Here is a 26,054-nt window from a genome sequence, read left to right on the forward strand (position 1 = left end):
CCGACGTTCCCGGCGTTGACCATGTCCCTGGTCGGGATCGACCCCATTCTCATCCCCTAAGTGGACACTAGGCCGGACCGATGTTGATTCCGACGCCGGATGGGACTTTTGTCCCTGTATTCATTCCTGGTTTTCCTTTTGGGCCAGAAGGTGAGGCAGGGGACTGGGAAGGGCAGTTGGACCCTTTAGCTGACCAGCTTGAGGAACTGGACTGGCAAATGGACCCGGGTGATGCCAGTGGTCTGGACACTTCCCCTGACAATGGCTTGCGTTCTCCCCCTACTGTGGCTGTGGAGGAGGGAGCGTCCTACGCTGTGGTGGTGAGAAGGGCAGCTGAGGTCCTCTGCCTCGAGCCTATAGTGGCAGTCAGGACAAACCTCCTGACAGAGGTGCTTCAGCCAGCAGCTGCTTCTTCTGAATCCCTTTTGCCTTTCAATGAAGCCCTCACGGACGTCCTTCTGGGCACTTGGTCCAAGCCCTGCACAGGGTGGATAGGAAGACTGCCTGCTGCCACCACACAGCTCTGGGCACACCAGTGTTCCGGACCCAACACCCTTCTCTTGAGAGCTTGGTAGTCCATGCGTCCTCCTCAAAATGCGCATTCCTTTTTGCTCCACCCAGATAGGGAATCCAAGAAGCTGGACCACCTTGGTAAGAAGATGCTCTCTTTCTCCAGCTTGGCGTTGCTGTTGGTGAATATTACATGCCTCTTGGGCCGATACTGTCATACTATCTTTGATACAGTCACGATGGTGCTGCCTCGGTGCCTCTCAAGCAGTTGCAGACTGGAGAGACACAACCAAATTCACCATTAAGATGTGGACTGCATACCACTGACTGGCTGGGAAAAACGATTGCCATGTCTATAACTGGACATCCCCCGAGAAATCAGAAGTCCTCAACCAGGTGTGGTGCCTAACAGTCTTCTTTGATTGACATGCCCTTTGATGGCACTCACCTTTTTGGCAACAAGGCAGACTCGGTGTTTAAGCGCTTCAAGGATTTTCGGGCTACGGCCAGATCTTTGCGCCTCACAGCTGTCCGCCCATCTACTTAAATCTGCTTTTCGGCTCTTTTGTGGCTAGGGTAGGGGCACCCAGCCACATCTGTCCTTCCCAGCCACCGGTACACACAAGCTGTCCAGTCTCTGCATGGCCGCAGACGTGGGACCCAGCGTCCTTGCGGGCCAGGGACCTAGAGGGCGGGCCATTCCACCCTTCTCCCCATCTGCCACCGTATCCAAATCTTCCTAGCCTGATGTTCCAGGCCCACTTACATATCCCCATTTTTTCTGCCAGCCCACGACGTTACCTGCGTCCACAGTGGGCCACGAGCATTTTCAGTTCACCTTGTTCTCTGTTGGCCTTAAACAGTGCCCCTCGGGTGTTCACGAAGGTGATGACGGTGGTCGCAGCTCATCTGCGCAGATCAGGGTTTCCAGTATTTCTCTATCTTGCTGACTGGCTGTTGAAGGCAGCCTTGCCCCAGGCTGTCGTCTCCCTCCTCCAGAATACGGCGGACATCCTGCCTCCGCCGGGGTTCACTATCAACGTGCCGAAGTCGCACCTGATTCCCTCTCAGATGCTCCCTTCTGGCGGTTTTGGATACAGTGCGGTTCCAGGCCTATTCTCCCAAGCAGCGAGTTCGGGATATTCTGGTTATGATACCGATGTTTCAGCCTCTATCCCGGATTTCGGTGAGAATGACTCTGAGGCTGCTGGGCCTCATGGCCTCCTGCATCCTGCTGGTCGATCATCTCAGATGGCATATGCTGGCTCTGCAGTGGGACCTGAAGGTCCAGTGGGCGCAGCATCAGGGGAATCTTTCTGACAATGTCCAGATCTCGGAGGGAACTGCGCACCAACTGCAGTAGTTGCTAACAAACCAAGATTGGATCAGAGGCAGATCCCTCTCCTTTCCTCAACCAGATCTAACGATGGTGACCGATGCGTCGCTTCTGGGATTGTGGCGCCACCTGGGAGAGGCGGAGATCCGAGGCCTCTGGACACCAGTGGAATCTTGTCTCCATATCAACCTTTTGGAGCTCTGGGCGATCAGACTGGCACTGAAAGCATTCCTTCCCTTTCTCAAGGGTTAAGTGGTGCAGGTGTTCACCGACAACACCACCGCCGTGTGGTACTGCAACAAACGGGGCGGGGTGGGGTCGTGGACCCTTTGTCAAGAGACATAACCTGGTGGTTCAACACCTAGTGGGTCCCCTGGATGCCAGGGCGGACAAAATCAGCCATCCGTATCTACTCAGTCACGAAAGATGTCTCCATCTGGAGGTGGCGCAATGTCACTTCAACTGTGGGGAGAGCCTTGGTTAGATCTGTTTGCGTCCTAAGAGTGCGCAACGTCAGCAATATTGCCCGTTGGAGTTTTCAAGGCAGCACTCAATCTGTGACTCTTCATCACGAGTGGAGCTTCGGCCTTCTGTTCGCCTTTCTTACTGTACCACTTCTGCCCAGAGTGCTCAAGAAGATCAGGAGCGACTGGGCACAAGTCATTCTTGTGACTCCGGATTGGGCACGGAGAGTTTGGTATCCCGATCTTCTGGATAGGAGCATGGATCCTCTGATCAGGCTGCCCCTCCGGGAGAATGTTCTGTCGCAGCAGCAGGGTAGGGTCCTCCATCCTAACCTGTCCAGTCTCCTCCTCCTTGCTTGAAGATTGAGTGGCGGCAGTTGACAACTTTCGACCTTCTGGCCGAAGATGTGATGTGATCTTGGCAGTCAGGCATCCCTCCACTAAAACGGTCTGTGCCTGTAGATGGAACAAATTTGTTGCATGGCGCACAGCAAAGGCTGTTGACACCCCCCTTTCTGCTCCTTTTTCCGAGTTCCTTTTCTACATTCTTTCTTTGGCCCGGCAGGGATCTACCTTGGGCACTCTTAAAGCATATCTTGCGGCTATCTCTGCTTTTCTTTGGTGGCCAGATCAGCCTTCTTTATTCAGGTCTCCTTTTGTCAGCAGATAATTTAAGAGCCTTTCTCATCTGTTCCCTCCCTCTTCTTTCGTAATGTCCTAATGAGACTTAAATCTGGTTCTTACTTTTCTCTTGTGTGCTCCCTTCAAGCCTCTTCATAACTGTCCCCTCAGGTTGCTGACTTTCAAAACTGCCTTCCATGTTGCCAGCACCTCTGCTCAATATTTACCCAATTATTTTCGAGCTATACACTAGAGCTATACACAGCAACTCTCAACCCTGATAGGTAGCTAATCCAGTCATTTTTTTAAGGATCTAGTACTTAAAAAAGTTAGGACTGAGGATGCAATTTTCCTTCAATCCCTTACAACTAAAATCAGGTTTGATAGAGCGATACAGGGTTTACAGAATGGTAAAGCAGTCGGTCTGGGCAAGTTTAACGTCCATTTGTTATAAAGCTTTCTTTGATGTTTTGGCGTCTCAGTACTGAAACTGTGGGATCAGATTTGAAAGTTAGACATGTATCAAGAGCTGTTTAATAAAAACAAAAAGCAGAAGACATAAAAATACAGCCAGTTGAGACTTTTACTGAGACAGCCTCAATATTAGACTAGAAAATATGAATGAAAATCCTAGTGAATTGATGGCATTGATTTATTAGGAGCGTGCAGGGTTTGGAAACGGCAGCTTCATTACTGGCACCCCAGAACTTTGGCGAGGAAAGGGAAAGTCTTTTTGTTTTTAGGTTCCAAAAAGACTTTTGATCTCATGAATTGGGAATTCTTATTGAATGTTAGGCATGCGATGATTATCCGATCACAGTTCACCGGGGCCATTGCATGACTACACTGAAAATCTTTTGGTTAAAAAATCATTAACAACAGTAAAGAAGAATAGTCTTTGTTAGTAGAGGTACGAAGCAGTGATATCATTCCCTCTTTTGCTTTCTCTTTTTAAAGAGTACTTAACTTCGAGGATGCTCCTTAAGTCCCAGGTGTGGAGCTGCCACCCAGGAGAGACAAAAGATCATCCTACAGGATGACGATGTAGCACTCGGTCTCACACAAGATAATCTTGGTCAAACAAATCTCTAAGGTTTCATGTTATAGAATGAATCATTCCAAAACTAAATTACTGCTGTTAAAAGCTGTTCCCTATATCTTTCCGCTAGCTTAGAAACCAATTAAGACATGGAACAAGTTTCCATTTACACTACTGTTTCCGGCCCGATACTACAGACATTTAGAAAGTTTCTGTAGTTCTCCAAAGGCTTTTCCTTTCGTCCACTTCAGCCTTCTCAGCTGGTACAATCAACTACCTGTTGTCGGTGCAGAGGCGAAGGTCACCAGGGCCAGCAGCCCCCCTCACCCGCGCCGCCTAGAAAAGGAGCATGTGGAGGTCTGGTGTTCTCCTTTCTATAGGTCTAGAAGGCCATAATATTGGACCAATTAGTTCTACTGGTTGTTGGAAGGGGTGGTGTGCCCTACCATTTCAGCAGGCTCCTCCTCACATCTCCCATTCAGTCCCTTCAATCATAGGACACTGTAGCAAGAGGTGGTGCCATGCAACAGAAAGGAGCAGTGTAGTTTGTATCCGAGCAGGAACTAGTACAGGGGGCTTCACTGTACTTCCTGGTTCCCAAGAACGTGACCATTGCCTGATCCTAGACCTCCAATTCTTGAACCTTTACCCATGCAAGGAGAAATTCAAGATACTCTTCCTGGCTGCAGTACTTTTGTCACTACAAGCAGTACTCGACAAAACATCTGTACAAGCTTTCCCTTGACCTTAAAGGTTCTGAAACATTTGGGATATGTTTTTTTATATTTCAGGAGGCTGCATGTATTCCAGGCCTGATGGTTCTCCACCTGCTAGATAACTGACTCCCTGCCTCTGCTGTCACTTAAGCATGCCAGCACATGAGGGCCCAAACCAATTCGCCAAAACGTTACCTCACAGTTACTTTAGAACGGGCAGGTAACTGAGATATCGGACACCTTACCGTTACAATAAACCCTTTAGTCCATATTATTGATTCAACTTTGTATGCTATTGCAGTTTGTGAAAATACCAAACTACAGATAAAATGTTTTTATTGTACATACAAAATGTATTTTTTCAGACACAAAATCCATTAATTTTAGCAAAATTAATTACAAAATTCATACATTGATTTGCTAATTGCAACCTATTATTTAACAATCTAAAGCACATTCCACAAACCTCTCCACAGCTGGCAAGCATACCACCATTGTCAAAATAAAAATAGCCTTTGGTCGACGAGTGATCCTTACCAATACGTTTATACATAACATTCATGAGTATTGGACATGACCAATGGACATACCTAGAATATCAACACACGTTTTGGTGGCTCAAAATCATATCTATTTCCACACACTTGAGGACTAACTCCTGATGCACCCTTTATTCTTATGAAGCATTTCAGGATCCCTGCTAGGTGCTCTTCCGAAGGAACTGGAGATTAGAGGCCTCTGCCTCAAGGGAGTAGGTGCTGCATATCAACCTGCTCAAACAGAGGGGATTAGACTCCCGCTCAAAGCCTACCCCTCTTTCCCTTTGCAGTCAGTCTGTTCTGACATTGACAGGCAATATGAAGTGCTACATCAACAAGCATTAAAAATGAAATAGGGGGAGGAGCCTAGCGCGCAACCAAGATGGCCGCGTAGGTGCGAGGCTCCCGAGGACCACCACGACCTCCTGAATTAATCCTGGCTATATCCTGTCCTTGTTGAGGGGACTGCATCGGTGAACCCGAGCTGAGGCGCCATCCGTTTTTCCTTTTCGAATCGGACCCCGGACACCGGTGGGAGCACCGATTGAAGGTTGCGGCCTTCTCCGCGCTGGCCCCCCGGATTGGAGTAGTGGGGCGATCCGGGGACAAAGCGAACAACAGCGGCGGGCAGGGCTGGGCGACTCGCGTATCCCGTGCTTTCACTTTCGCTTTTGCGCTCTCCTTGCCCTCAAGCGAGGTAGGGTTGCGGAGCGGGGTGCGGTGGTGTGGCCTTGTCCAGGTGCCCGGCTGACCCGCCGGCCGTGAGTCGTCCTGCGGCCCAGTGGTCGCCCTCCCCCCCCCCCCCCCCGGAACCCGTGAACTGGTTTATCGGCCCTTTCGAGGAGATTGGCACGACGGTGGGAGAGCAGGCATGTCCACCAAACAAGATGGCGAAGGTGAAGACGACCCGCCGCGGCCCGGCGCCTCAATCCAACAGTATGGACCGCTACACCCTCCAGAAGGGATCTCCAGAGACATCGCGCACATCCCCGGCGGGCCCGACGGAGGCATCTGCTCAACCGGTGGATCTGACCCTCCGGGACGTCATGGGCGCCATCGCAGAGATGAAGGCCTCGGTGGACCAGCGCTTCGACACCCTAGCGCAAAAGATAGACTCGGTCCTGGTGGATGTTAGCCTTGTGAGGGCTGACTTGTCCAAAACCAACGACCGGGTCGATTCCCTGGCCCACACCACAACGAGCCTCACGACGGACGTGGTGGCCCTCCAAAAGGAGGTGCGCCGGCTTGGCCAGGCGAGCGCCCTGATGGACCGGCGACTGGAGGATTCCGAGGGTCGGGCCCGGAGGAATAACGTTCGCATTGTGGGAGTGCCGGAGGGACGAGAGGCGGAGGCGGCAGATCTTTTTGTGGAAGAATTGATCCTTACCCATCTCCAGCCCCGGGGGCTGAGTAAGCTTTTTGCGGTGGAACGTGCTCACCGGGTCCCTGGGGGCAGACCTAAGGCCGGTGCCCCGCCGCGGCCTCTCATTGCCCGGATTTTTAATTTTCGGGACAGAGACGCTATCCTGCAGACCTCCAGGCAACAGGGACCGGTCAAGCTTGATAACATGGATGTGCATTTCTACCCAGACTTTACTCCGGCGGTCCAAAAACAGAGATTGAGTTTTCTCGGAGTTAAACGTCGCCTACGGGACCTGAACCTTAAGTACTCAATGCTTTTTCCAGCTAAGCTGAGGGTGGAGGTGGATGGGCGCACGCACTTTTTTGACCGACCCGAGGCGGCTGGGGACTGGTTGGACACTCTGCCTGGAGATCGGGGCCGAGGGGGTGGGGGGGGTGTGGTTGGCGGGGAGGGCCCGCCGGATCAGAACTGAAGGCCTTGCTCTGGACAACATTCCTTTACCATTTACTGATCGTTTATGTTCCCCTCCGATGGAGGTCGTGTGGGGTCTGTTGGGGGCTTCCCTCCTCCTCTGGGGGACTATTTAGTTTTTCATCTATGGGGCGACAGGCACACTGCACTTTGGGGGGGCTGTTTGGGCTCATGCAGGGGTGCAGGGAGGGGGGAGTTCTGTTGGGATGGGGGGGTGGGGGGGGTGTGTTGTTTGTTTGCACCGCAAGGCAAGCCCTTTACTGTATTGTTGCTCTCGAGATGCTCTGTGGGGGACGACTGATTGCTTCTACGTATGATGGGGGGTAGGGATTTGACTGTGTTGTCATGGAATGTTAACGGCCTGGGGGACAGGATTAAGCGTGGTGTGGTCCTGCAGTACCTGAAACGTATCTCACCAGATGTTATCTTCCTGCAGGAGACACACCTTATAGGCAACTCCTTTCATGCCATGAATCGGCGAGGCTATCGTTTGGTGGCCCACTCGGGCTTCACCTCGGGCTCGCGGGGGGTGGGTATCATGATTAAGAACTCGCTCCCGTTGGAGATTGATGAGGTGCGCCATGATGAGAGGGGACGCTACACTGTTCTGGTGGGTAGAATGGAGGGTAGAGTGTTTGTTTTTATATCAGTGTACGTCCCGCCTGGGTTACAATCTACTACATTTGCGGACTTGGGGCGCCTCCTCCTGGACCTCCCGGGTGGCCTGCTGGTGGTTGGGGGGGACTTTAATGCGGTAGTTTCTGGGTCTATGGATCGCCATCCCCCTAGGGACCTCCCCCGGGCACAGGCCTGGCTGTCCGGCCTTTTAGATACTCTGGGCCTGGTGGATTGCTGGCGACTAAAGCATCCCGCACAGCGGCAATACACCTTCCACTCGGGTGCCCATGGTAGCCTCTCGCGGCTTGATTACATCCTTGTCCCGGCGGCCTATGCTGGGAGGGTGGGAGAGGTGTGCCATCTGGCGCGGGGCATTTCAGATCACTCCCCAGTACTGTTACATTTCGATGTCTTCCCTAGGGGGCAGGGCAGGGTGGCTCCAATCAATGCTTGGTACTTGCGTGACCCCACTATTCGTGCCGACTTGATCAAATCCTTACAGAGATACTTTGATGAGAATGTGGGGTCTGTCCCTTCGGCCATCTCCCTGTGGGAGGCTTTTAAGGTAGTTCTCAGAGGGGAGGCCCTCTCCTTTATCTCCCATGCCCGGAGGCGCGAGCGGGAGGAGGTAACCCGGGTGGAGGCCGAAATTGCGGAACTAGAGGGTGACCTGGGGAGCGGGGTAACAGACGCCAAGTTGCATGTTCTGCACCTCAAGCAGGCGGCCTATAGGGCCCTCGTCACGGAGGCGGCCAGGGGCCTCAGTAGAGAGCAACAGGGGCGACTGTATGATGTGGGTGATAAGGCTGGTAAATTGATTGCGTGGTTGGACAAGAGGGAGAGAGCGAGTCGTGTGGTTCCTTTGATTGAGGGGATGGATGGTGTGCCTGTCACCGAGCCGGAAGCCATTGTCTCCTGCTTCGCGGATTACTTCCGCGAGGTGTACTCCCCGGTTTCTCCCTGCTCGGAGGAAGATTCCCATGCCCTGCTTCGGGACATCGCGCTGCCCTCCCTTACGGTGGAGGACAGGGATTTGCTGGACGCTCCTCCCACCTCGGACGAAATTGCCCTGGCTATTCGCTCGGTCGCATCCGGCAAGGCCATGAGCCTCAATGGTATCCCCATCGAGCTTTACAAGCTGCGACCGGATGTACTGGCGCCCCACCTGCGCGCCATGTTCCTGGCGGCCCACTCGCGGGGTTCCCTCCCGCCGGACCAGCGTCTGGCCACAATCGTGGTGATCCACAAGGAGGGGAGACCCCGTGAGCGGGTTACATCCTATAGGCCTATCTCGCTCTTGAACGCGGAGCCCAAAATCCTCGCCAAGGTACTGGCCAACCGGCTGGTTGGCGTGGTGGGCGATTTGGTCCACCAAGACCAATCTGGCTTTATACCCCATCGCAACACGGCTCTTAATCTGCGACGCTTGCATGGGGTGCTCGCGCGTGTCCCGTTTGTGCGGGAGCCGGCCATCTTGGCGTCCTTAGACGCCACCATGGCGTTTGACACGCTTGAATGGCCATACATCTGGGCGATGCTGGCGAAATTTGGATTTGGACCGGGATTCATTAGCTGGGTCAAATTGTTGTATTCGGGCCCATTGGCGCAGGTGGTGGTGAATGGGCGAGTTTCGGCCCCCTTCGCGCTGGGGCGGGGCACGCGTCAGGGTTGCCCCTTGTCACCGCTCCTGTTTGCATTGGCCTTGGAGCCCTTGGCGGAGTGGCTGCGGTGGCACCCCTCTATCCGTGGTCTCCGCTGGACCCCCGAGCACGAGGACCGCGTGTCCCTCTACGCCGATGATATCCTTTTGTATCTCGCCTCCCCGCGTAACTCGCTGATTGTCCTGGTTGATGTTTTGCGCTCCTTCGGTCGTAACTCAGGCCTTGTCATCAACTGGGCGAAATCCTGCGTGTATGTGCTCTCCGGGGAGGCTCCGGCCCTACCACGGGACTGCCCGATCCAGATTGCCTCCCAGGGGTTCCGGTACCTGGGTATATATATTACTCTAGACCCGGAGGCCCGCTACGAGCGGAACTTGCTACCCCCCCTCCAGCGCTTGCGGGAGGACGTTGCGCGTTGGCGGCGTCTTCCGCTTTCGCCGCTTGGCCGAGCGGCCTTGTTTAAGATGATGTCCTTGCCGCGCTTTCTGTATGCGCTTCAGAACACTATGGACTTGGTTCCGGCGCGCTACTTCCGTGAGGTGGAGAGCCTGCAGCGGCGCCTGTTCTGGGACGGGAGGCCGCGTATTGCTCTGGCTAAATTGACGCTCCCGTGGTACGATGGGGGGGTTGCCCTCCCGGACATTAAACGGTATTACTGGGCCTCCCAGCTAGCTGCGATTAATCATGGCCTTTACGGGCCCGCCCTGAACCCGGCATTTGAAATGGACAAGATGCTCCTGCCCGGTGGCGACTACAATCGAGCGCTCTACTCTGGCGCGCCCGACTCCCGTCTGACGGGACCGACGCGTGTCATGGTGCGTGTCTGGCACGCGGCTAATGCAGCGATGGGGTGGAAGGACCGTTTGACCCGGGCGACACCGCTATATGCGTCTGAGAGGTTGGGCTCCCTGTGGACATCGAAGGGCTTCGAGAAGTGGGACACGATCGGAATCAGCACAGTGGGAGACCTCTGGACAAGGGGTGGATTCAAAACTTTTGAGACGCTGCGGACGGAATTTCAGCTGCAGGGCAGTGAGTACTTTCGGTACTTGCAAGTCCGCCACGCGCTGGGCTCCGTCTTCCCTGACGTCGCGTCCATTCCGGAGTCTTCCCCCCTGGAGGACAGAGTGCTGGATGGCCATGTCCCAGACAGCACGATCTCCCTTATATATAAAAAACTGATCAACGACAGATCGTGCCTGCTGACTAGTCTCCGCGAGGCCTGGGTTGCCGACGGGCTGGAACTGGACGACGAGGACTGGATTTCCGCGGTGGCCTCTCCGAAGGAGGTGGCCATCCCGGCTCGCCTTCGCTTCGTCCAGCTTAAGATCCTCCACCGGGTTTACGTGACGGGGCCAAGGCTTCTACGTATGGGCTTTGTTGGTGACGGATTGTGTAAGCGTGGCTGTGGTGCCTTGGCAACTTTCATGCATATTCTGTGGGAATGCCCACGGGTGGAGCGATTCTGGCGTGGTGTGCATGAGGTCCTGCGTGTGGTGACGCGTGTTGCGCTGTTGCCTGAAGCGAGGAGATGCTTGCTGAATGTGTGGGAACCAAATGACTATTCGGTCCCGCAGACGCGGTGGGTGACTCTGGGATACATGATAGCTAAGCGCGACATTGCTCAATTGTGGGGATCCCAGTGGCCCCCAGCGGTGTTGGCCTGGAAAGAACATATGGATTGGTGTATGTTTCGTGAAAAGGTAGTGTATGTGGCGAGGGGTAAGCCTGGGGCGTGGGTGAAAATCTGGGGCCCCTGGAACGCCTATCGCGGGGGTATTTGTGAGCCGCCACTGCTACCGGCTGCCTCACCAGCTCCGTCCCCCTAGCCGACCCCCTCCCCCAGCCACGGGCGTGTGGTTCCCCTGTCCCTGATCTATTCCCATTCCCCTCTTCAGAGTTTGGCTGCTGGTTGGGATCCCCCACTTAAGGAGCACGTGCCGTCACTTTGGATGGCGGGTTGCCTTGCGGGTGTGGTTTTTTGTGTTGTTTTGTTTTGAAAAAAGGAAACCGTATTGTGGGCTTGGAGTTATGTGGCCTGCGCTATTGATATCTCCTGATTTACCGATCTGCACCGCCAAGAGACTCTTACTGTAGGTATGTCATGTGCTTCTGCCACTCTAGCGGCCGGCCGGATGGTTGTAGGCCCATACTTGTAACTTTTTAACATGTAATAAACGGTTTCAAAAAAAAAAAAAAAAAAAAAATGAAATAGGTCTCGCCTTTTATTAAGTTAAAGCCATGTGCTTTGCTATACAATACCATTAGCAAAGCAAATGGCTTTAACTTAACCAAAGGCGAGACCTGTTGAATTTTCAATGCTTGTTCTACCCAGCCAGGGTTACGGAGGGCATTTTCCTTGCTTGCGTTAGGGCCATGGTACCTTTACTACACGCAAGTTGTCAACACTTCTCCCCATCACAAAGCACCTGAAGGACTGTGCGTGTAGCTGTGGAAAGAACCTGGGGCTCACCCGTCTAGTGCTGCTCCCAGACAGGAACAAATTATATTGAGTCAAAAGTAGTTTGCGTCTTTTGATCCCCTCAACCTACCACGTCTGGGAGCTTCTTCCAACGGGAAGCGCGGAAGGACACTGTTTACCAACTGTTAGTTGTTTACAATAAAAATAAAAAAAAGTGTGTGTGTGTGTGTGGAGAGGTGGGGGGGGGGGTACCTGCTGAGAAAAAATAAGCCAGCCTGTACCCCAGAAGCAGACAGTGCATCAGCGGGTGGGAGGCACAGAACCATGTAGTCCTGTCTGCCCAGAGCCGCGTGTGTGTTTGAAGTCGGTGCTTGTGGTGTGTTTGTTGACTTTTGCAGTGAGCTTTTCTGGATTTCCTCCCCCTGCAGTCCCGCCTACCGCGGCCAGGTGTCAGGCTCGCTCCCATCAGCCCTACCCGGGCCCGGGCAGGGCAGAGTAAAGGTCCCGCAGCGCACAGCTGATCACACACACAGACCCTGACAGCGCGAACCGAGAGGGAGCGACAGGGGGACGAGCCCCAGAAAATGTGGAGGTGGGCGCCGCCACCTCGACCCCCGCCCGGAGCACTTAGCAGGACCCCCGGAGCCAAGAAGGTTCGAAGATGGATGGACGGAAAGGCAAGAAGAAGCGCTGCGCCAAAAAGGTGCACCTTGCCCCCCTCTCGGACAAGTATGAGCCCCTGGAGGAAGGAGGGGGCGAGCGAGAGAGCAAAGGGGAGAAGAAGAGCCGCAGAAGGCGAAGAAGTATGCAAGGGTAAAAGCACCACGAAATACAGCAATGTGCTGCTTCTAAGCGCTGTAAATGGGTGTTGCTATTACCTAAACTTAAGTGTGCAGAGAGATCTTTGGTGCAAAATGCATCTAGTATTTTACTTTGTGTTAACTGTAATCGTGAGTTTTAGTGCATTTTAATGGTAAAAACCAAAAATAACACACTGCAAGCCATTCTGGACGATCTTCTACATACGTGCACAGAGATGGGTACTACATACGTGCACAGACGGGCACCTATTCAGAATCGCAGGTCCACCTGTTGCCCCATGTAGCTCGTCCCTTCATAGTTGTCCCATTGCAGTCCGTTAATGGCAGCTTGCATTTATGTTGGGGCCAGTGGTCGAAGTGGGGGAAAAAAAGTAGGGGAACTGTGGGCGGAGAATCAGAGGGCGGGAATAACCCAAGGATTGGCTCAGTGGGCGGAGCCAGAGGTGTAGCCAGAATGCGCAAATATCCCAATTTTTAGTATTTGTTTGGCATTTCACTGCCCAGTTTAATCAACCAATGGATACACATGATTATATAAGGTTATAATGAGTTATTGACATTAAAACACATTCACAAAGTGGGATATGCTTCTAATCACAGAATGTCACAAATACGATAAAATGTGGAAGCACAAGCAGTTTTTCGCAGAGCCATGGTGTTTATCATCAGCACTTCTCCCTTTTTCCACAACAGCAGTTTAAACATGAATGGCAAAATATCCTAGTTTGCAAATGTTTTCTATATAACTCTGGCTCTGCCATATTTGCCTCCTAATGCAAGATCTGCTGCATGATCTGACCATTTAAACTAACAAATTGTTTATAGCTCAAATGTATCAACAGTTAACAAAAAATGTGACTTGTTTTGCTGCGGAGTGGATGGCTTATTGCAAAGGTTGACTGATCATCTTTCTCACTGTTGCATTTGTATGTTACACTGGTGCTAATAAGGCAAAATCTTTCCAAAGACCGTTAGCATGTGTACACGTCAAAATAATAAAATATCAGAAAATATACTGCATTACGCTGCAGCCTTTTTTTAAATGCATAATTTAGTCAACACTGTGGCATAATTTTGTCCTCCTTTGCTGTATATTTAATTCCAGTGACCCCACAGCAAGCAGCACATGTTAAAAGTGCTTGTGAATGAAGCAGAGAGACTGTGAAGTTTGCAAACTTAGTTTGGTGTGCGTGCCAAATTCTGCATTGCCAATTCCTGGTGAGCTGCAGCTACTACTTCTGAAACAAGGCCAATGGAGCTAACTATGGTTGAGGCAGACTGGCCTCAAGGGCAGGGCCGGTCTTAGCACTAGTGGTGCCCTCTGCATTAATGTTTGTTAGTACCCCCCAATGACCACCTCTGCCATGGATTCCCTCACTACCACCCTTTAACAGTGCCCTCATACCAGTGTAGGGTGTCAGAGCACTTTACATCACACACATTACTCGGAGACAATCAATATGTGTGTAAATCACTGTATAGAAAATGTTACGTAAGACTAAGGACTAGAAGGTGTAGGAGTCACATGACAACCATACTACTAGGCGGTATAGTTTAATAGTGATTGGTCTGGAGAAACACATTCAGAATTTTAAAACATAATACCATGGTTGGGGATTCTCTTTAATAATCAGAATTGATTTCTGTCCAAAAGAACACTTTTTGCAACATTAGGATAGTCAAAGACTGGGGGGGGGGAAAAAAACATAACGCTCTAATCTATACCTTGCTGTTTGTATGCAGATCTTAGATGAAAGTTAATAGCTCACTGTTCTATGTTAGGATTTTAACTTATAAACTGAAGTAACAAAAGGATCTCTCTGACAAAAGCAGTAGCTCACTGACCTATTTACATTATGTGCACTTTGTGATCTGTGTAGGAAGGTGGAATCTGACTACATGGTTGCCCCCACTTTTTTCCTGGTGTTTTGCTGGTTTTCGACTTGGTCTGGCTGGGATCCTGCTATTCAGGACCCCAGCCTATCAGCTTTCTCCCTTAAATTGATTACAAGTACTATAGGTACACTCCAGATTGGATTCTGGGGCACCCTTATAAGTCCCTAGTATATGGTATACTATGTACCAAGGGCATAGGTACCCCAGATGCCTACCAGGGGCTGCAGCATGTATTTTGTCACCCCTGGGAAGCCTTCCAAAATGACACCACAGGTCTGCTACTGCAGCCTGGGTAAGGTGGTGCATGCACCCCTTACTGAGATATAGGTTCACTATATCTCTCCATATTACTGCACATATAAACCTATCAGTCACCCCTATGGCAGGCCTTACCAATCCTGAAGGCAGGGTGCTGGGTTTTATGTGAGAGGGTGCCCATGCATGGCAGAGCCCCTCAGCAGCCTTCAGAACCTTTATTCTGGGGTTGTTTGTGATGCTGCAAAACCATACACTCTTAAGTGCATTATAACCAAACGGTAAATGCTAACTTTGGAATGGCTGCACATAAACATGTTGTATTTGGTGTCAAACACTTTGGAATCATACCCCCCACACAAGTAACTGGTGTGGGAGTATGATCCCACCCTTCTAGAGGGAGAGACATGACCGCACCGGTATACCCGGTACCAGCTAACGGAGTCCTGGCATCACAAAATGGATGCTGCCAGCCACAGACACGAGTCTGCCCTCCTGTTGCTGGACGAAACTCCGGCAGGGGAGGCCTGGACAATAGGTTTCCTGTCACAGGGAGGTGTCACCACCTCTCAGAAAGGCTTTAGTGTATTGGGGCTGGGTGGGTGCACTCCAAGAGTGCTTTGAAGTTCAGCACTGGGGGCACATTTGGTGTCCCTGTGCATAGTCCAGCTCAAACCGGTTGCAGGGGCTACCAGCCCCTGCTCTGGCGCGAAACTGGACAAAGGAAATGGGTGTAGCCACCCCTCTTTCCTGACCCTCCCATAGGTGGGTCCCTAGAGTTTGTCCCACCCCTTCCTTGGGTATAAGAAAGGAACCCCTGGCTACAGGACTTTAAATTACACCTGGACGAAACTCTGATACTGAATCCTGGAACTTCGACGATCTACATTGAACTAGATAAGTAAAGAATCTCCCTTGGAGTAAAGGAGTTACGCCCCTGCAAGGCAGGCACCAAAGACCGATCTGACCGGTTTGCAGCTCCGAAGCTCCCGCCAGACTTCGAAGAATTTTGCAACACAGGAGGTGGGTTTCCGTGGTCTTAGAGGTAGAACAGTGCCCACAGCTAGTCTGATGCCAGTATCCCTCGTGGCGACCGTGCAAATCGAACCCCTGGACACCACGTCACTTTGCTGAAGCATCAGCTTTCCAACAACTCCTGCAGCTAAGCTTTGGATTACCTATAGCCCTTACCCCGAGCAGCATTTGCACTGAAGATTGCCCGCCTACACTCCACGAGTGTTCCGTGAGCTGGCCCTTTGTGTTTTCTCTCGAGGTCCGTTCGCGATCCCTAGTCCTCTGACTGGTGGGTCCCTGTGAAGGCAACTTTACCTCTAATTAGGCTTACCTGATTGCTCCAGACGTGTCCTGACTCTCCATTGCTTGGGGAGTCCCCAGGCCCTTGCTGGTCCGCACCAAAGCATCTTTTGTCTTTCTGCGTGAGTTGCTGTTGCCAAGGCTTGTTGTGTTCAATACGAGGACCGACACCCCAGCACTCAACATCCTTTGTGGGACAGCTCAAATCCAGCATCTGGTTGTCGTCGACGCCTCCTGGTCCTCGTGGCTGCAGAGTCAAGCTTCACCTCTTCGCACTTGAATCACCCAACATCGGTGTGTTTTCGTCTACCATGCCCCTGGTCACTGGCAAGTGACCCAGACTCTGTACCCTCTGCTTTCAGGTTCTTCTGATCTTCAATCCAGGCTTGGATCACACCGGACACTTTTCTCCTTCCCGGCAGCAGCACTTTGCAGTAGATCGCCATTGAAATCAACGACGATCCCCGACACCATTTGACACCTTTGCACCCGGCTCCCTGGGTGAAGTAACTCAAGTACTCCGGTGCTCCCGTGGGTGCTGGCCCTAGAACCCCCTAAGTCTAAAGGGGTTTTCTCAAAGTCCTCTCATAAGTGTCCTTAACTTCTAAAATTCCAACCGTGACTTTCCCATAAAATAGTACGGGGCTCGCGCCTGTGTTCTCACACTGCACACGTCCCCTGTGGGTCTCCTGTGTCACTACCTTGGGTGGTTCCTTGGGGTCCCAGCGATTCTACGTGCTTTAGGCACGGTCTAGTGAAGTCGTGGTTCTTGTACCACTTTCTTAATATATGGTTTGGTCCGCCCCTAGGGCCCATTGTATATTGTGCTATTTACTGTCGTTTTAGAACTTTATTATTGTGCATCTTGGACTCTAATCTCATAAAGAGATTAGTAGTGAGTGTTTAGAAATAAATACATATATTTTATATATACCTTGTGTGGATCTCCTTTCATTTAGTAATTCAAGAGGTTATAATCTGGTAAACCAAGCTGCTTTACACTCCTTCAAGACTTAGCCTGAAGGCTGCTCTCCATAGCTACCACTAGGATAGCTTTCAATAAAGGTTGTCTTTAAACCTATCATCAATAAGGGTTGTTTGGACTGGTACAAGGTGCCCACTATAACTAGTGGATAGCATATACCAGGCCAACTTCTCACAATCTGTATGGTACATGTTCTTTGCAGCAGGCACATTAACCCTCTGAGCTACCTTTCCATGAATCAGAACTTCCACTAGACAAAATGATCTCTCTCTAGGAAGAACATTAAACACCAGAGTCATCATGACATTTTTATTGTTGCCAAAAATTGCTGGAGGCCAGGAAGAAGGCAGAAAGAACTTTTAAAACCTTAATATACTTGCAAACATAATGCCTTCACCCAAAGTCAGCACCCGGTGCGGTCACACCGGTTGCACTGCCCTAGAGCTGGCCCTTCTCAAGTGTCCTGTGACCTCAGTGACAGAGTCACTGTCGCTCTAGGGTGTGCTGCTTCATAGGCCTGTCTGCAAGACTGGAGGTGAACTTCAATATGGATTGTGGTGGACAAACCTTGAAGGTTAACCCACACTTCGTGTGTGGCAGCCCGGGATGAGACAGCTTCCCGGGCACCCAGTCAGCCGCACCCAAGCACTTCACAGGTCTTTTAAAGACCATTCGCATGTTAATGAGGCCTTGCTGTTGTTTCACCCCTTCTAAGAGCCCCTGCAGCTCCACTCTGCCTATTGCTTAAAGATTAAGCCCCCCCACCCCCCGAAATCTTTTCTTTGCCCTCTGGCTACCAGTCTGTCTTCATACTTTACTTTGTTATTTTTCCTATTTTTAACCTTTTATTCCAGATGCTGCACTTTGGAATTAAAATACGACATTTCCAGCAAAAATTATTTTCATTTTTGGATGCATTTCACAGGGGAGGAAATAAGAGAAAGGAGAGGAAAGAGAGTGAAAACCCCGTCTTGAAATCACGGTTTTCAGTAAGAGAAGAACTGCTAGACAGAAAGAGAGGGAAAGAGTTGGGGGGAGGGGGGAAGGCAGCTGAAGCTACAGAGCAGAAGCGGACACTGTATTTTTCTTCTCTGGGTAAGAAGAAAAAGTCAGAGTCCTGTTACTTCTCTGCTGCCCGTCCTCGAACGCCAGGAACGCCGAGCTTTATAGGCCATGCCGATTTCTTGCGTCCCGGGACGCATTTTCAAAATAAAAAAGTAGGGGAACGGAATCGCTGGAATTGAAGAAGTAGGGGCACGCCGTGCCCTGCCGTTCCCCCCCCCCCCACTTCGACCACTGGTTGGCACTAGCAAAACGACAGATTCGCAAAGCTCCAGTATGTTATGTATGAAGAAAATAGTTGAGATTGCCGGACATTATCCGATGATTCCAAGTTAACAAGACCTATATTTCCCAACCTGAGGTTTTGTGCGTGTTTTCATGTGTGTTAGTTGGTGATGGACCAAGACTACAATTCCCAGAATGCACTGTTTGTTAAATGAAAGCCCAGTACTGGAATCGGTAACAGATTTGCAGTGGTATAGTCCAGTGGTTCTCCCATTTTGACTTCGAGGTTTGTGGCAGTCACACTTATCTTAGGAGGTGGTCTTTAGTACCGATTCTGAGGTGCGGCGATGACACTGTGTGGCCAGTGGTCGTTGTTGGTTAACATCCTACCTTTGAATGGTAACACGCCACACAGCGTGCAAGTCTAATCAACCCTTCCTATGCGTTTCTTGATGGTTACCATGGCAGTCTGTGGTACAGTGGGGGGGTGTTGCGCCACGTGACCTCCCCAGACCCAAAGGACCGTGGCTGGAGTGAGACTTGAACCAAAACTTGATAGAAAGTTGAGTTTCTTGGTTTAAACAGCCCACTTAACTCCGATGAGGGGAGATTGAGGTGTGTGTGGAAGCCGAGGAGGGCAAGTCTTCAGTCCTTCCAACTGGGCCTCAGAGCCGAGCATGGTCCACTGCTTTGGCCGAGCCAGGCTTAGCATACCTTGGTTCGCCCACCAATAGGGAACAGACTCCTTGTACTTATGTTGCCTCTCAGCACTTACAAAGGGGACACATCTAAGGTAGAAAAAGGAGAGAAGCGGTGGTTTGTGGGGAATCTTACGTGTCCATAGGAATGAGCGGTACAACCGCCTTGTATCTTATCCGAATGGTACCGGCTGAGTGCCAGGATGCAAAGCTGGCCTTTGGCTTATGAGTGGCAGGATGAAGTTAAAAATGCCATCCACTGAATAGGAAAAACGTCTTTTCCCTAGTCCTGCGTCACTAGCAATGACCATTCTAGAATGCTACGTTGTTTGATGACGTCTGCTTGGGTTTTAAGACTTGTTGTGACGTCATTCACTCACTGGCCCCTTTAAAGACAGTTAGGGAATCTAACAGGATTGGTCAGAAATGGCTTTAAGGGGCATCCAGTGAATGTTGTTCATCGTGCACCATTAACCAAAGAGACATTCTGGAAACTTTATTGCATCCGACTGTTCGTGATGAGGAAACAGGAATTGTTTTCCTCTTAAATGGATGTTCCTTTTAAATATGGTCTAAAAACAGCAGCGACTTAATCGGCCCCATAACCTACACAAACAAGGCTTAACATTTTGCACCCTCTCGGCTCATCTACTGCATCGCTTTTTGTGCTTTGTACTGATGTGGAGGAAATTCAGTTGTTTGTGAGTAACTGGAATCCTTTCTATGTACCTAAAATATAGAACAAATCACATCGTAAGCTGCAATACCCGAGTACTCAATAGGTATTGTAATATTTTGCGTTTTTTTAATTCTTATTTTCATCACGTAGGTCCTGTTGATTTTACAAAACCAGACCAGCCCTTCCCGTCTATACCTGGGAGGATAAAAAGGAAATAGCTTGTAGCAATGGCGATCGTCTCAAAATATGATCAAAAAACAAACAACCGCGGTGGTGCCAGAAACCCGGACCTGAACAGCCTTTCTTGTAAAATCAAACAGGATCTCTATGGGGAAAATAACAAGCTCGCGCTGACGAGGAGGGAGTGGGAGAAGGAAGGGGGTAGGGGAGGGGATTTACGGCTGTAAGGCTTAATGAGCCATTACAGAAAGCTAGATGGCGGCTGCGCGCTCGCGTGAATGCAAGCAGTAGGCCAGCAAAAGCCTGTGGCAGCACTTTTAAAACTCCACTCCTAAATGTCTCGCCAGACCAGCGCATGCGCTGGCTCAGGCGTGACCTAAAAAGGAGGAGTGGGAGTCCTTTTTGTTGAAAAGAGCTAAGGATCTGACGGTGGGACACTAGCACACCAGAGCTGACAGCCTGAGCCTGCATCATCTTGCCCATTAGACCATGAGTTCTGCTTCAATCCAGTGGTTGTACAGTACGTCTTTGCCCTGTGGGGCACCCCTCAGGTGGACTTTTTTACCACTCGCAAAAATGCCAATTGTCAACAGTGCTATGCCCTTCAGAAATCGCTGCAATGATCTTTGAGAGAGGATGTGTTTTCACTTCACTACTTGTTCCCTGCTCTACCCTTTATTCCTTAGTTTCTAAGGAAGATTCACCAGGACTTGGCCATCATCATCTCATCACCTCAGACTGGCTCCGAAGACCTTATCCACCACTCCTTGTACACCCATGTCTTCCTCTGTGGTCATACCTCCTCTCTCAGTAGGAGCCACAATTTCCAGAGTCTCCACCTACATATCTGGAGATTGAGCAGGAACACCCTTGCCAGCTGTCACTGGAGTTGGTCAACAAGATCTCTGTGAGTCTTTCCTCCACTAAGGCTGTTTACTCTGGAAATAGAACTGATGTGTTGCTTTGTGTCTGAAGCTGAACGTGGATATCTTGAAGGCTCATCTATCCAAAGTCCTCCTTTTTTGCGCTCTTGCTAGCTGAAGGGACTGATAAACATCCTTTCTCTTACTCCCTTTGTCTTGCCTTAATGGACCCTGAATCTGGTGTTAACATTTTTGATGAGCACCTTTTTTTGAGTTTCTTGATGGTAAGCAATTAAAATTAACATAGGAAGCTGTTTTTCTCTTGGCCATTACTTTGGCAAGGCACATCAGTGAGTTACAAGATCTGAGAGTCCGTCGACCCTGCGCGTGCTTCTCCCGGACAGGTTGGTCCTCAAAACCAAAGCTGCTTTCCTCCCCAAGTCAGTGACACCTTTCCATTTGGGGAAAACCATTACATTGTCTTCTTTCTATCTGGCACCCCAGTCTACCAAGGAAGAGGAGAAGCTATACCGATTGGACCCCAGAACGCCAGTCTACATGGACCACAGCAGAGAGATTTAGATCTGATCGTCAACTGTTTGTGGGGTGCATGGGTAGCAAGAAAGGCAAAGCAGTACAAAAGAGGTCAATATCCTTATTCATCATTATTTACATCAATTTGTGCTATGCCCTGGCAAGAAGGAACTGTCAAAGGGAATACGGGCCCATTCCGCAATGGCGATGATTTCCACTTTAGCACTTGCCATGGGTGTTCCCTTGGTTCTGCACATTCATTGCTACAGGAATTCCGTCTTTGGCCATCCATCAGACCCCTCACCTGGGCGAAGGATGGGGAATCTATTTAACAGGTGAAGAATCGAAGTATGCTTTATGGCTCCAGTGGCGTCATGATGAGTTGTTTCCATCACAGAGTTGGGGCCTGCACCCCCTACGGTTGCATAAGAGGTATGTCTGTAGTTTCCTCATCCAGTACAGCTCCTGTGGATATTCAACGAGGGAGGAGTCTACTGGTGGATAGAGTATCCACCAGAAAGATCGTTACTGAAAGTATGTTTTTAATGTGTTTATTTTAAGTGGTCTGGGATGCTACACGTGGTTGAGGCGATTAAAAATGTAGGACTATAATGAAGATTCTTCTGGGAGAGAACAAGTATTATAGTTAAGCAGCTTTCAATGTGTACTGATTTTGCCGCATATATTGTTCCATGTATTCACTTTGGAGGATGAACCACTGGCCCTCGCCTCTGTAATCAGTTCTGTGTTAGATTGTCCAGCCAGAAGTGATAATGAGGAATAAATTGGTAACAGGATACTATGGGGGGGAAACTCGAATATCATCCAGGTAGCAGAATACAGTGAATTTCGGTATTATAAAAAATGCTAGCCATTCAGTTTGGTAATCTTTTTAAGGCACCATTTTAAACTGATTTCACTTGTTTTTGACCACAAGAAACCACTATAGCTGTGTTCCACTAGTATAGTAATGATCCAGGAGGAAGTATTGATCAATCTTGGGTAATAAAGAAGATGGGAGTAGATATTGTAAAGTAGTGGGTGTGTGGATCAACTTTGTTGAACTGCGTGTGAAACCTGAATGGAACCGGACAAATCAGACTTGCTGATAAATGTTGTGTGAAGAATAGTTGGGGCAAGACCTGGTGATCATTGTCCAAGTCTGCAATCAGTTCTGTTGGTTCTCAAGCTGTCACTTCTAATACTTTTTATCATTCATTATTTTGCTGAATGATTCAGTGACATATCTTCTCTCCCACCTTATCAAACCTTTCACGCTCAGTTCACAGAAAACATATTATTTGACGCATGCTAGTCCATTTCTGTGCTGTGGGGTCTACTACCAACCACCACTGTAAATCTCAGGACATCAAGTCTCTTTTTATTAAACAAAGGTCTAACAATTTTGCGTTCCCTTTCTCCTGTAATGCATTGGAAACTCCCATAGATGCCATTGTTTTAAATTTGAAGGCTCTGGACAGAGTTCAAGATAATTAAGTGTCAAGCACGGAAACTGCTAAAAAGAAAGTGAAGGTGTGCACTGCTCCATGTTCATCAAAAGACAGGCGATTTGTTTATTTGTATCTCTTATTTTCATGTGACACCCAATGTTGCTCGCCTAGTTTCTTACCAATGACATTTGTTAAGAAACATATGAATCGACATGAAGCTAAGTCAACTGACCACGGTTGATGCAGTATTAAGGACGTTTTAAGTTTTCCTGGTTGATTGTGCACTTACTCTCCCTTTATTTGGGTTTGTATTGGATCATGCATTCTAGAAACTAAACTGTTACTGGTACTCTGAGGTGCAGTATTAATGATGATGTGCTTTCTCTATTTTTAGGGCCTAACCACATGCCTATGCCGGGGCCTGGACCAAACCAGATGAACATGCCTAACAATTCCATGAACATGCCTCCAAATAACCATGGGTCTATGGGAGGTTATAATCACTCTGTGCCATCATCCCAGAACATGCCAGTGCAAAATCAGATGACCATGAGTCAAGGACAGCCTATGGCCAACTATGGCCCACGACCAAGCATGAATATGCAACCAAACCAAGGTACCTGGAGTGCTTTTTATTACTTGTTTTATTTGGTTTCCATTCCTATGCATTGTTTGTAGCATACCTGCAGCTGTCACCAGGTACTTTACCAGATAGGTGTTTGACATTTGAAACAGCATGGTTCTGATGGATACTTCCGATTCCTCACCTAATGCTGCTTCGCTCATCCTTTGCGGAGCAGAACAGAGTTGCCGCACAGGAGCCCTGCTTTTTGTTTACAGATCCAGTCTGACACTTAGGGATATTTACAAGATGAGGACTCTGTGGTTAGACTGAGTATTCCTTAGAAAGAGCATTACCAAATGTAAGTAAGTTGTTCATCTGGACCTTGGCCGCAAGAGAGCACTTTAAATAGAATCTCAAACATGACATGATTGCCGAATCGAGTCGGAGCGAGTTGAGCGTTGGAGCGCTGAGCGAAAGCACTTGGAGGACGCCGCTCACACTTTCCCCAGAAAGGCGCTGTCGAACCCCGTTTTGAGACCCTTGGTTTACTACCCACCACCCTGCCCCTCCCCAGCCCCGCAGCACTCCCAGGGCGAGCCGCCATTACAAGCTACACATTGTCCCAGCCCCACACCGCTGAAAGTCTGGCGCCAAGTGCTTCGAAGACCGAAGAAACAAGTAACCACACCCAATGAGCAACGAGAGAGCACGCAGGTTGGAACAGAGCCTCACCTGGAAGGTAGACAGCAGCATAGTGCACCTTTAAGCCTTTTTAACCTGAAGGAGCTTCCTTCACTGGTGCTGGAGGATGGCTGCTGTCTCTGGTGTTGGTAGGACGCAGATATCTCTTGTGCTGGAAGGAGAGAGGTGGCTCTTGCTGGGGAGAGGTTGTTGTCTTTGGGGTATCCGGGGTCTGGTGCCTGTGGTTCTGAAACTGAAGGGGACGCCAAATCTCGAATTTCCTAACCGCCGTGAGGGGAACAGGCTGTTGCTTTTAGTTACCCACCAGCATTTGCCTGCCGTGAGGGAAACGGCATTGAATCACCTCAACTCCACTAGCCCGGACTCACTATCCCAGGGGGCTCAGCGCCTCCGGAGCGACGGATGACATCAGAGGGCGCAGGAAGCCCTCAAAAGCTGAGAGCGCCTCCCGCTGCACGGGACGAGGGCGGGCCCGTTTGAGCCCGTTCATGACAGTGTTGTGTATCCAGGCTTGACCACCCACCCTATCCCTTATCATGAAATTGCGGGATGGAAGATCAACAAAACATCATGCGGGAGGAAGTGTTACGGGGAACTTGGATAACTTTATAGTAAGGGCAGCTTCCCTATTAGAACGGGAAATTACTTTAACCGAGCTGCGGTTGTTCCTGGACCCCCAAGGTAATAGAAGATCTTCCTTGGGTCCTTTAACGACTCCCGAAAGGGCACCTGCTTTAATTCCAGGAACAGCCTATCTTTCCTCAGGAGTTGGTGTATCTCCCGCATTGCGCTCTCCTCGTTTTGAAGCGGGGGATGTGGTTATTGTTCCCAGTGTTCCCAGTTCAGATGTAAGCGCATTATCACCTAGGAATCTTGAGCTATCATCTGCCCAAACGCTGTCCTCGAGGTCTACGTCTCAAAAAAAGACTGTTCCATTAAGTTTATGTAAGGACGCTGTCAATGTTAAAAGGAAACGCGGGGGGACGCAACTTTCAGGAAAATCCGCAAAAATTTCTAGGTCTGCAAAAACTGTAGTTGGAACTACTCTGCCTCCTCCCTCTCCCTTGGTAGCTGATAGTCCTTATGTGACAATCAACGACCCTGAACCTCCTTTGTTGAGTACCATTCCGTCAAGTATCAATGGGGAGGACCTTTTATTAAAACTAAGGGAAATGTTAACTCTTACGTTGAATCCGATCTTGGATAAATAGGTTCAGATTGATCATAAACTTTTGCTTTGTGATCAATGCGCTATGGTTAAGATAACATCTGGGGCTGTAAAATCAGTGGGTCTTCAAACTATCCCTGAGTCTCCTCTTGTCCCTATTAATAGTTCTTCTGGTGGGATTGTTTTGCCCAACCCTTCTGTTCCGTTACCTTTTGTTGCTTCTTCATTGCCGAGTAACCTGCTGAAGGGTTCGGGTTTGTGTTCCTTAGCTGGTTGTGTACAGGATGGGGGTGCAGATCCGGTGGATTTGTCGGGGGAGTCGGCGCTGTTTGTACGTTGCTCTCCCCCAAAGGTTGTGGATGATCGTTCGAGGGGGCCAATGGGAGATCATGAGGCCAGGCAACCACGGATAAGGGGAAACATCGTTCAAGCATGTATGTCTCATAATCTGGGTCAAGCTAGGTTTGTCCGTGGTTCTGGGCCGGGAGTTATTGACTTGCCCCCGGCAGCAGCCCCGCTGGTGGTAATACTTAGACAAGTGCCCGCAGTACAAGAGGGACAAAGTGAAACGACGGATCAGTTAATGCTGAAGGTGATGCATTGGCTTGACACCCAAATGAAAAAAAGAGTAAGCCCGGAGTGGGATATTAGTGAGCATCTTATTATGGCGAGGCGGTGCTCATGGTTGGGCCTGACTGCCAAAACTGAGAGTGGTGACTGTGTTGTGGCTAATTGTAATAATTCCGGAGTAGCCAGTATGATATTAGACTATTTGAGTATTAACACAGGGGGCAGCTATTCATCTAAAATTACCGTTTGCCCCTTAAGCTCCTTTTATAACTCCCATAGTAAATTTACGTCAAGTTATAGAAGGCAGGGTGTTCACATAAGAGAGA

At 49.9% G+C, this 26,054-nt stretch overlaps 1 protein-coding gene across 5 annotated transcripts in view; it reads left to right on the top strand.

Annotated features, from left to right (window-relative positions):
* Positions 1 to 26,054, top strand: part of SS18 (SS18 subunit of BAF chromatin remodeling complex) — a 363,861-nt gene that overhangs the window by 180,942 nt on the left and 156,865 nt on the right. For all 5 annotated transcript variants that reach the window (XM_085605729.1, XM_085605728.1, XM_085605731.1 and 2 more), the window contains exon 5: positions 23,118 to 23,339. In XM_085605729.1, coding sequence (XP_085461855.1) covers positions 23,118 to 23,339 — 222 coding nt within the window. The remainder of the gene's footprint in view (positions 1 to 23,117; positions 23,340 to 26,054) is intronic.

The sequence above is a fragment of the Triturus cristatus genome, chromosome 5_1, assembly GCF_964204655.1.
Source record: "Triturus cristatus chromosome 5_1, aTriCri1.1, whole genome shotgun sequence".
Lineage (NCBI taxonomy): Eukaryota > Metazoa > Chordata > Amphibia > Caudata > Salamandridae > Triturus > Triturus cristatus.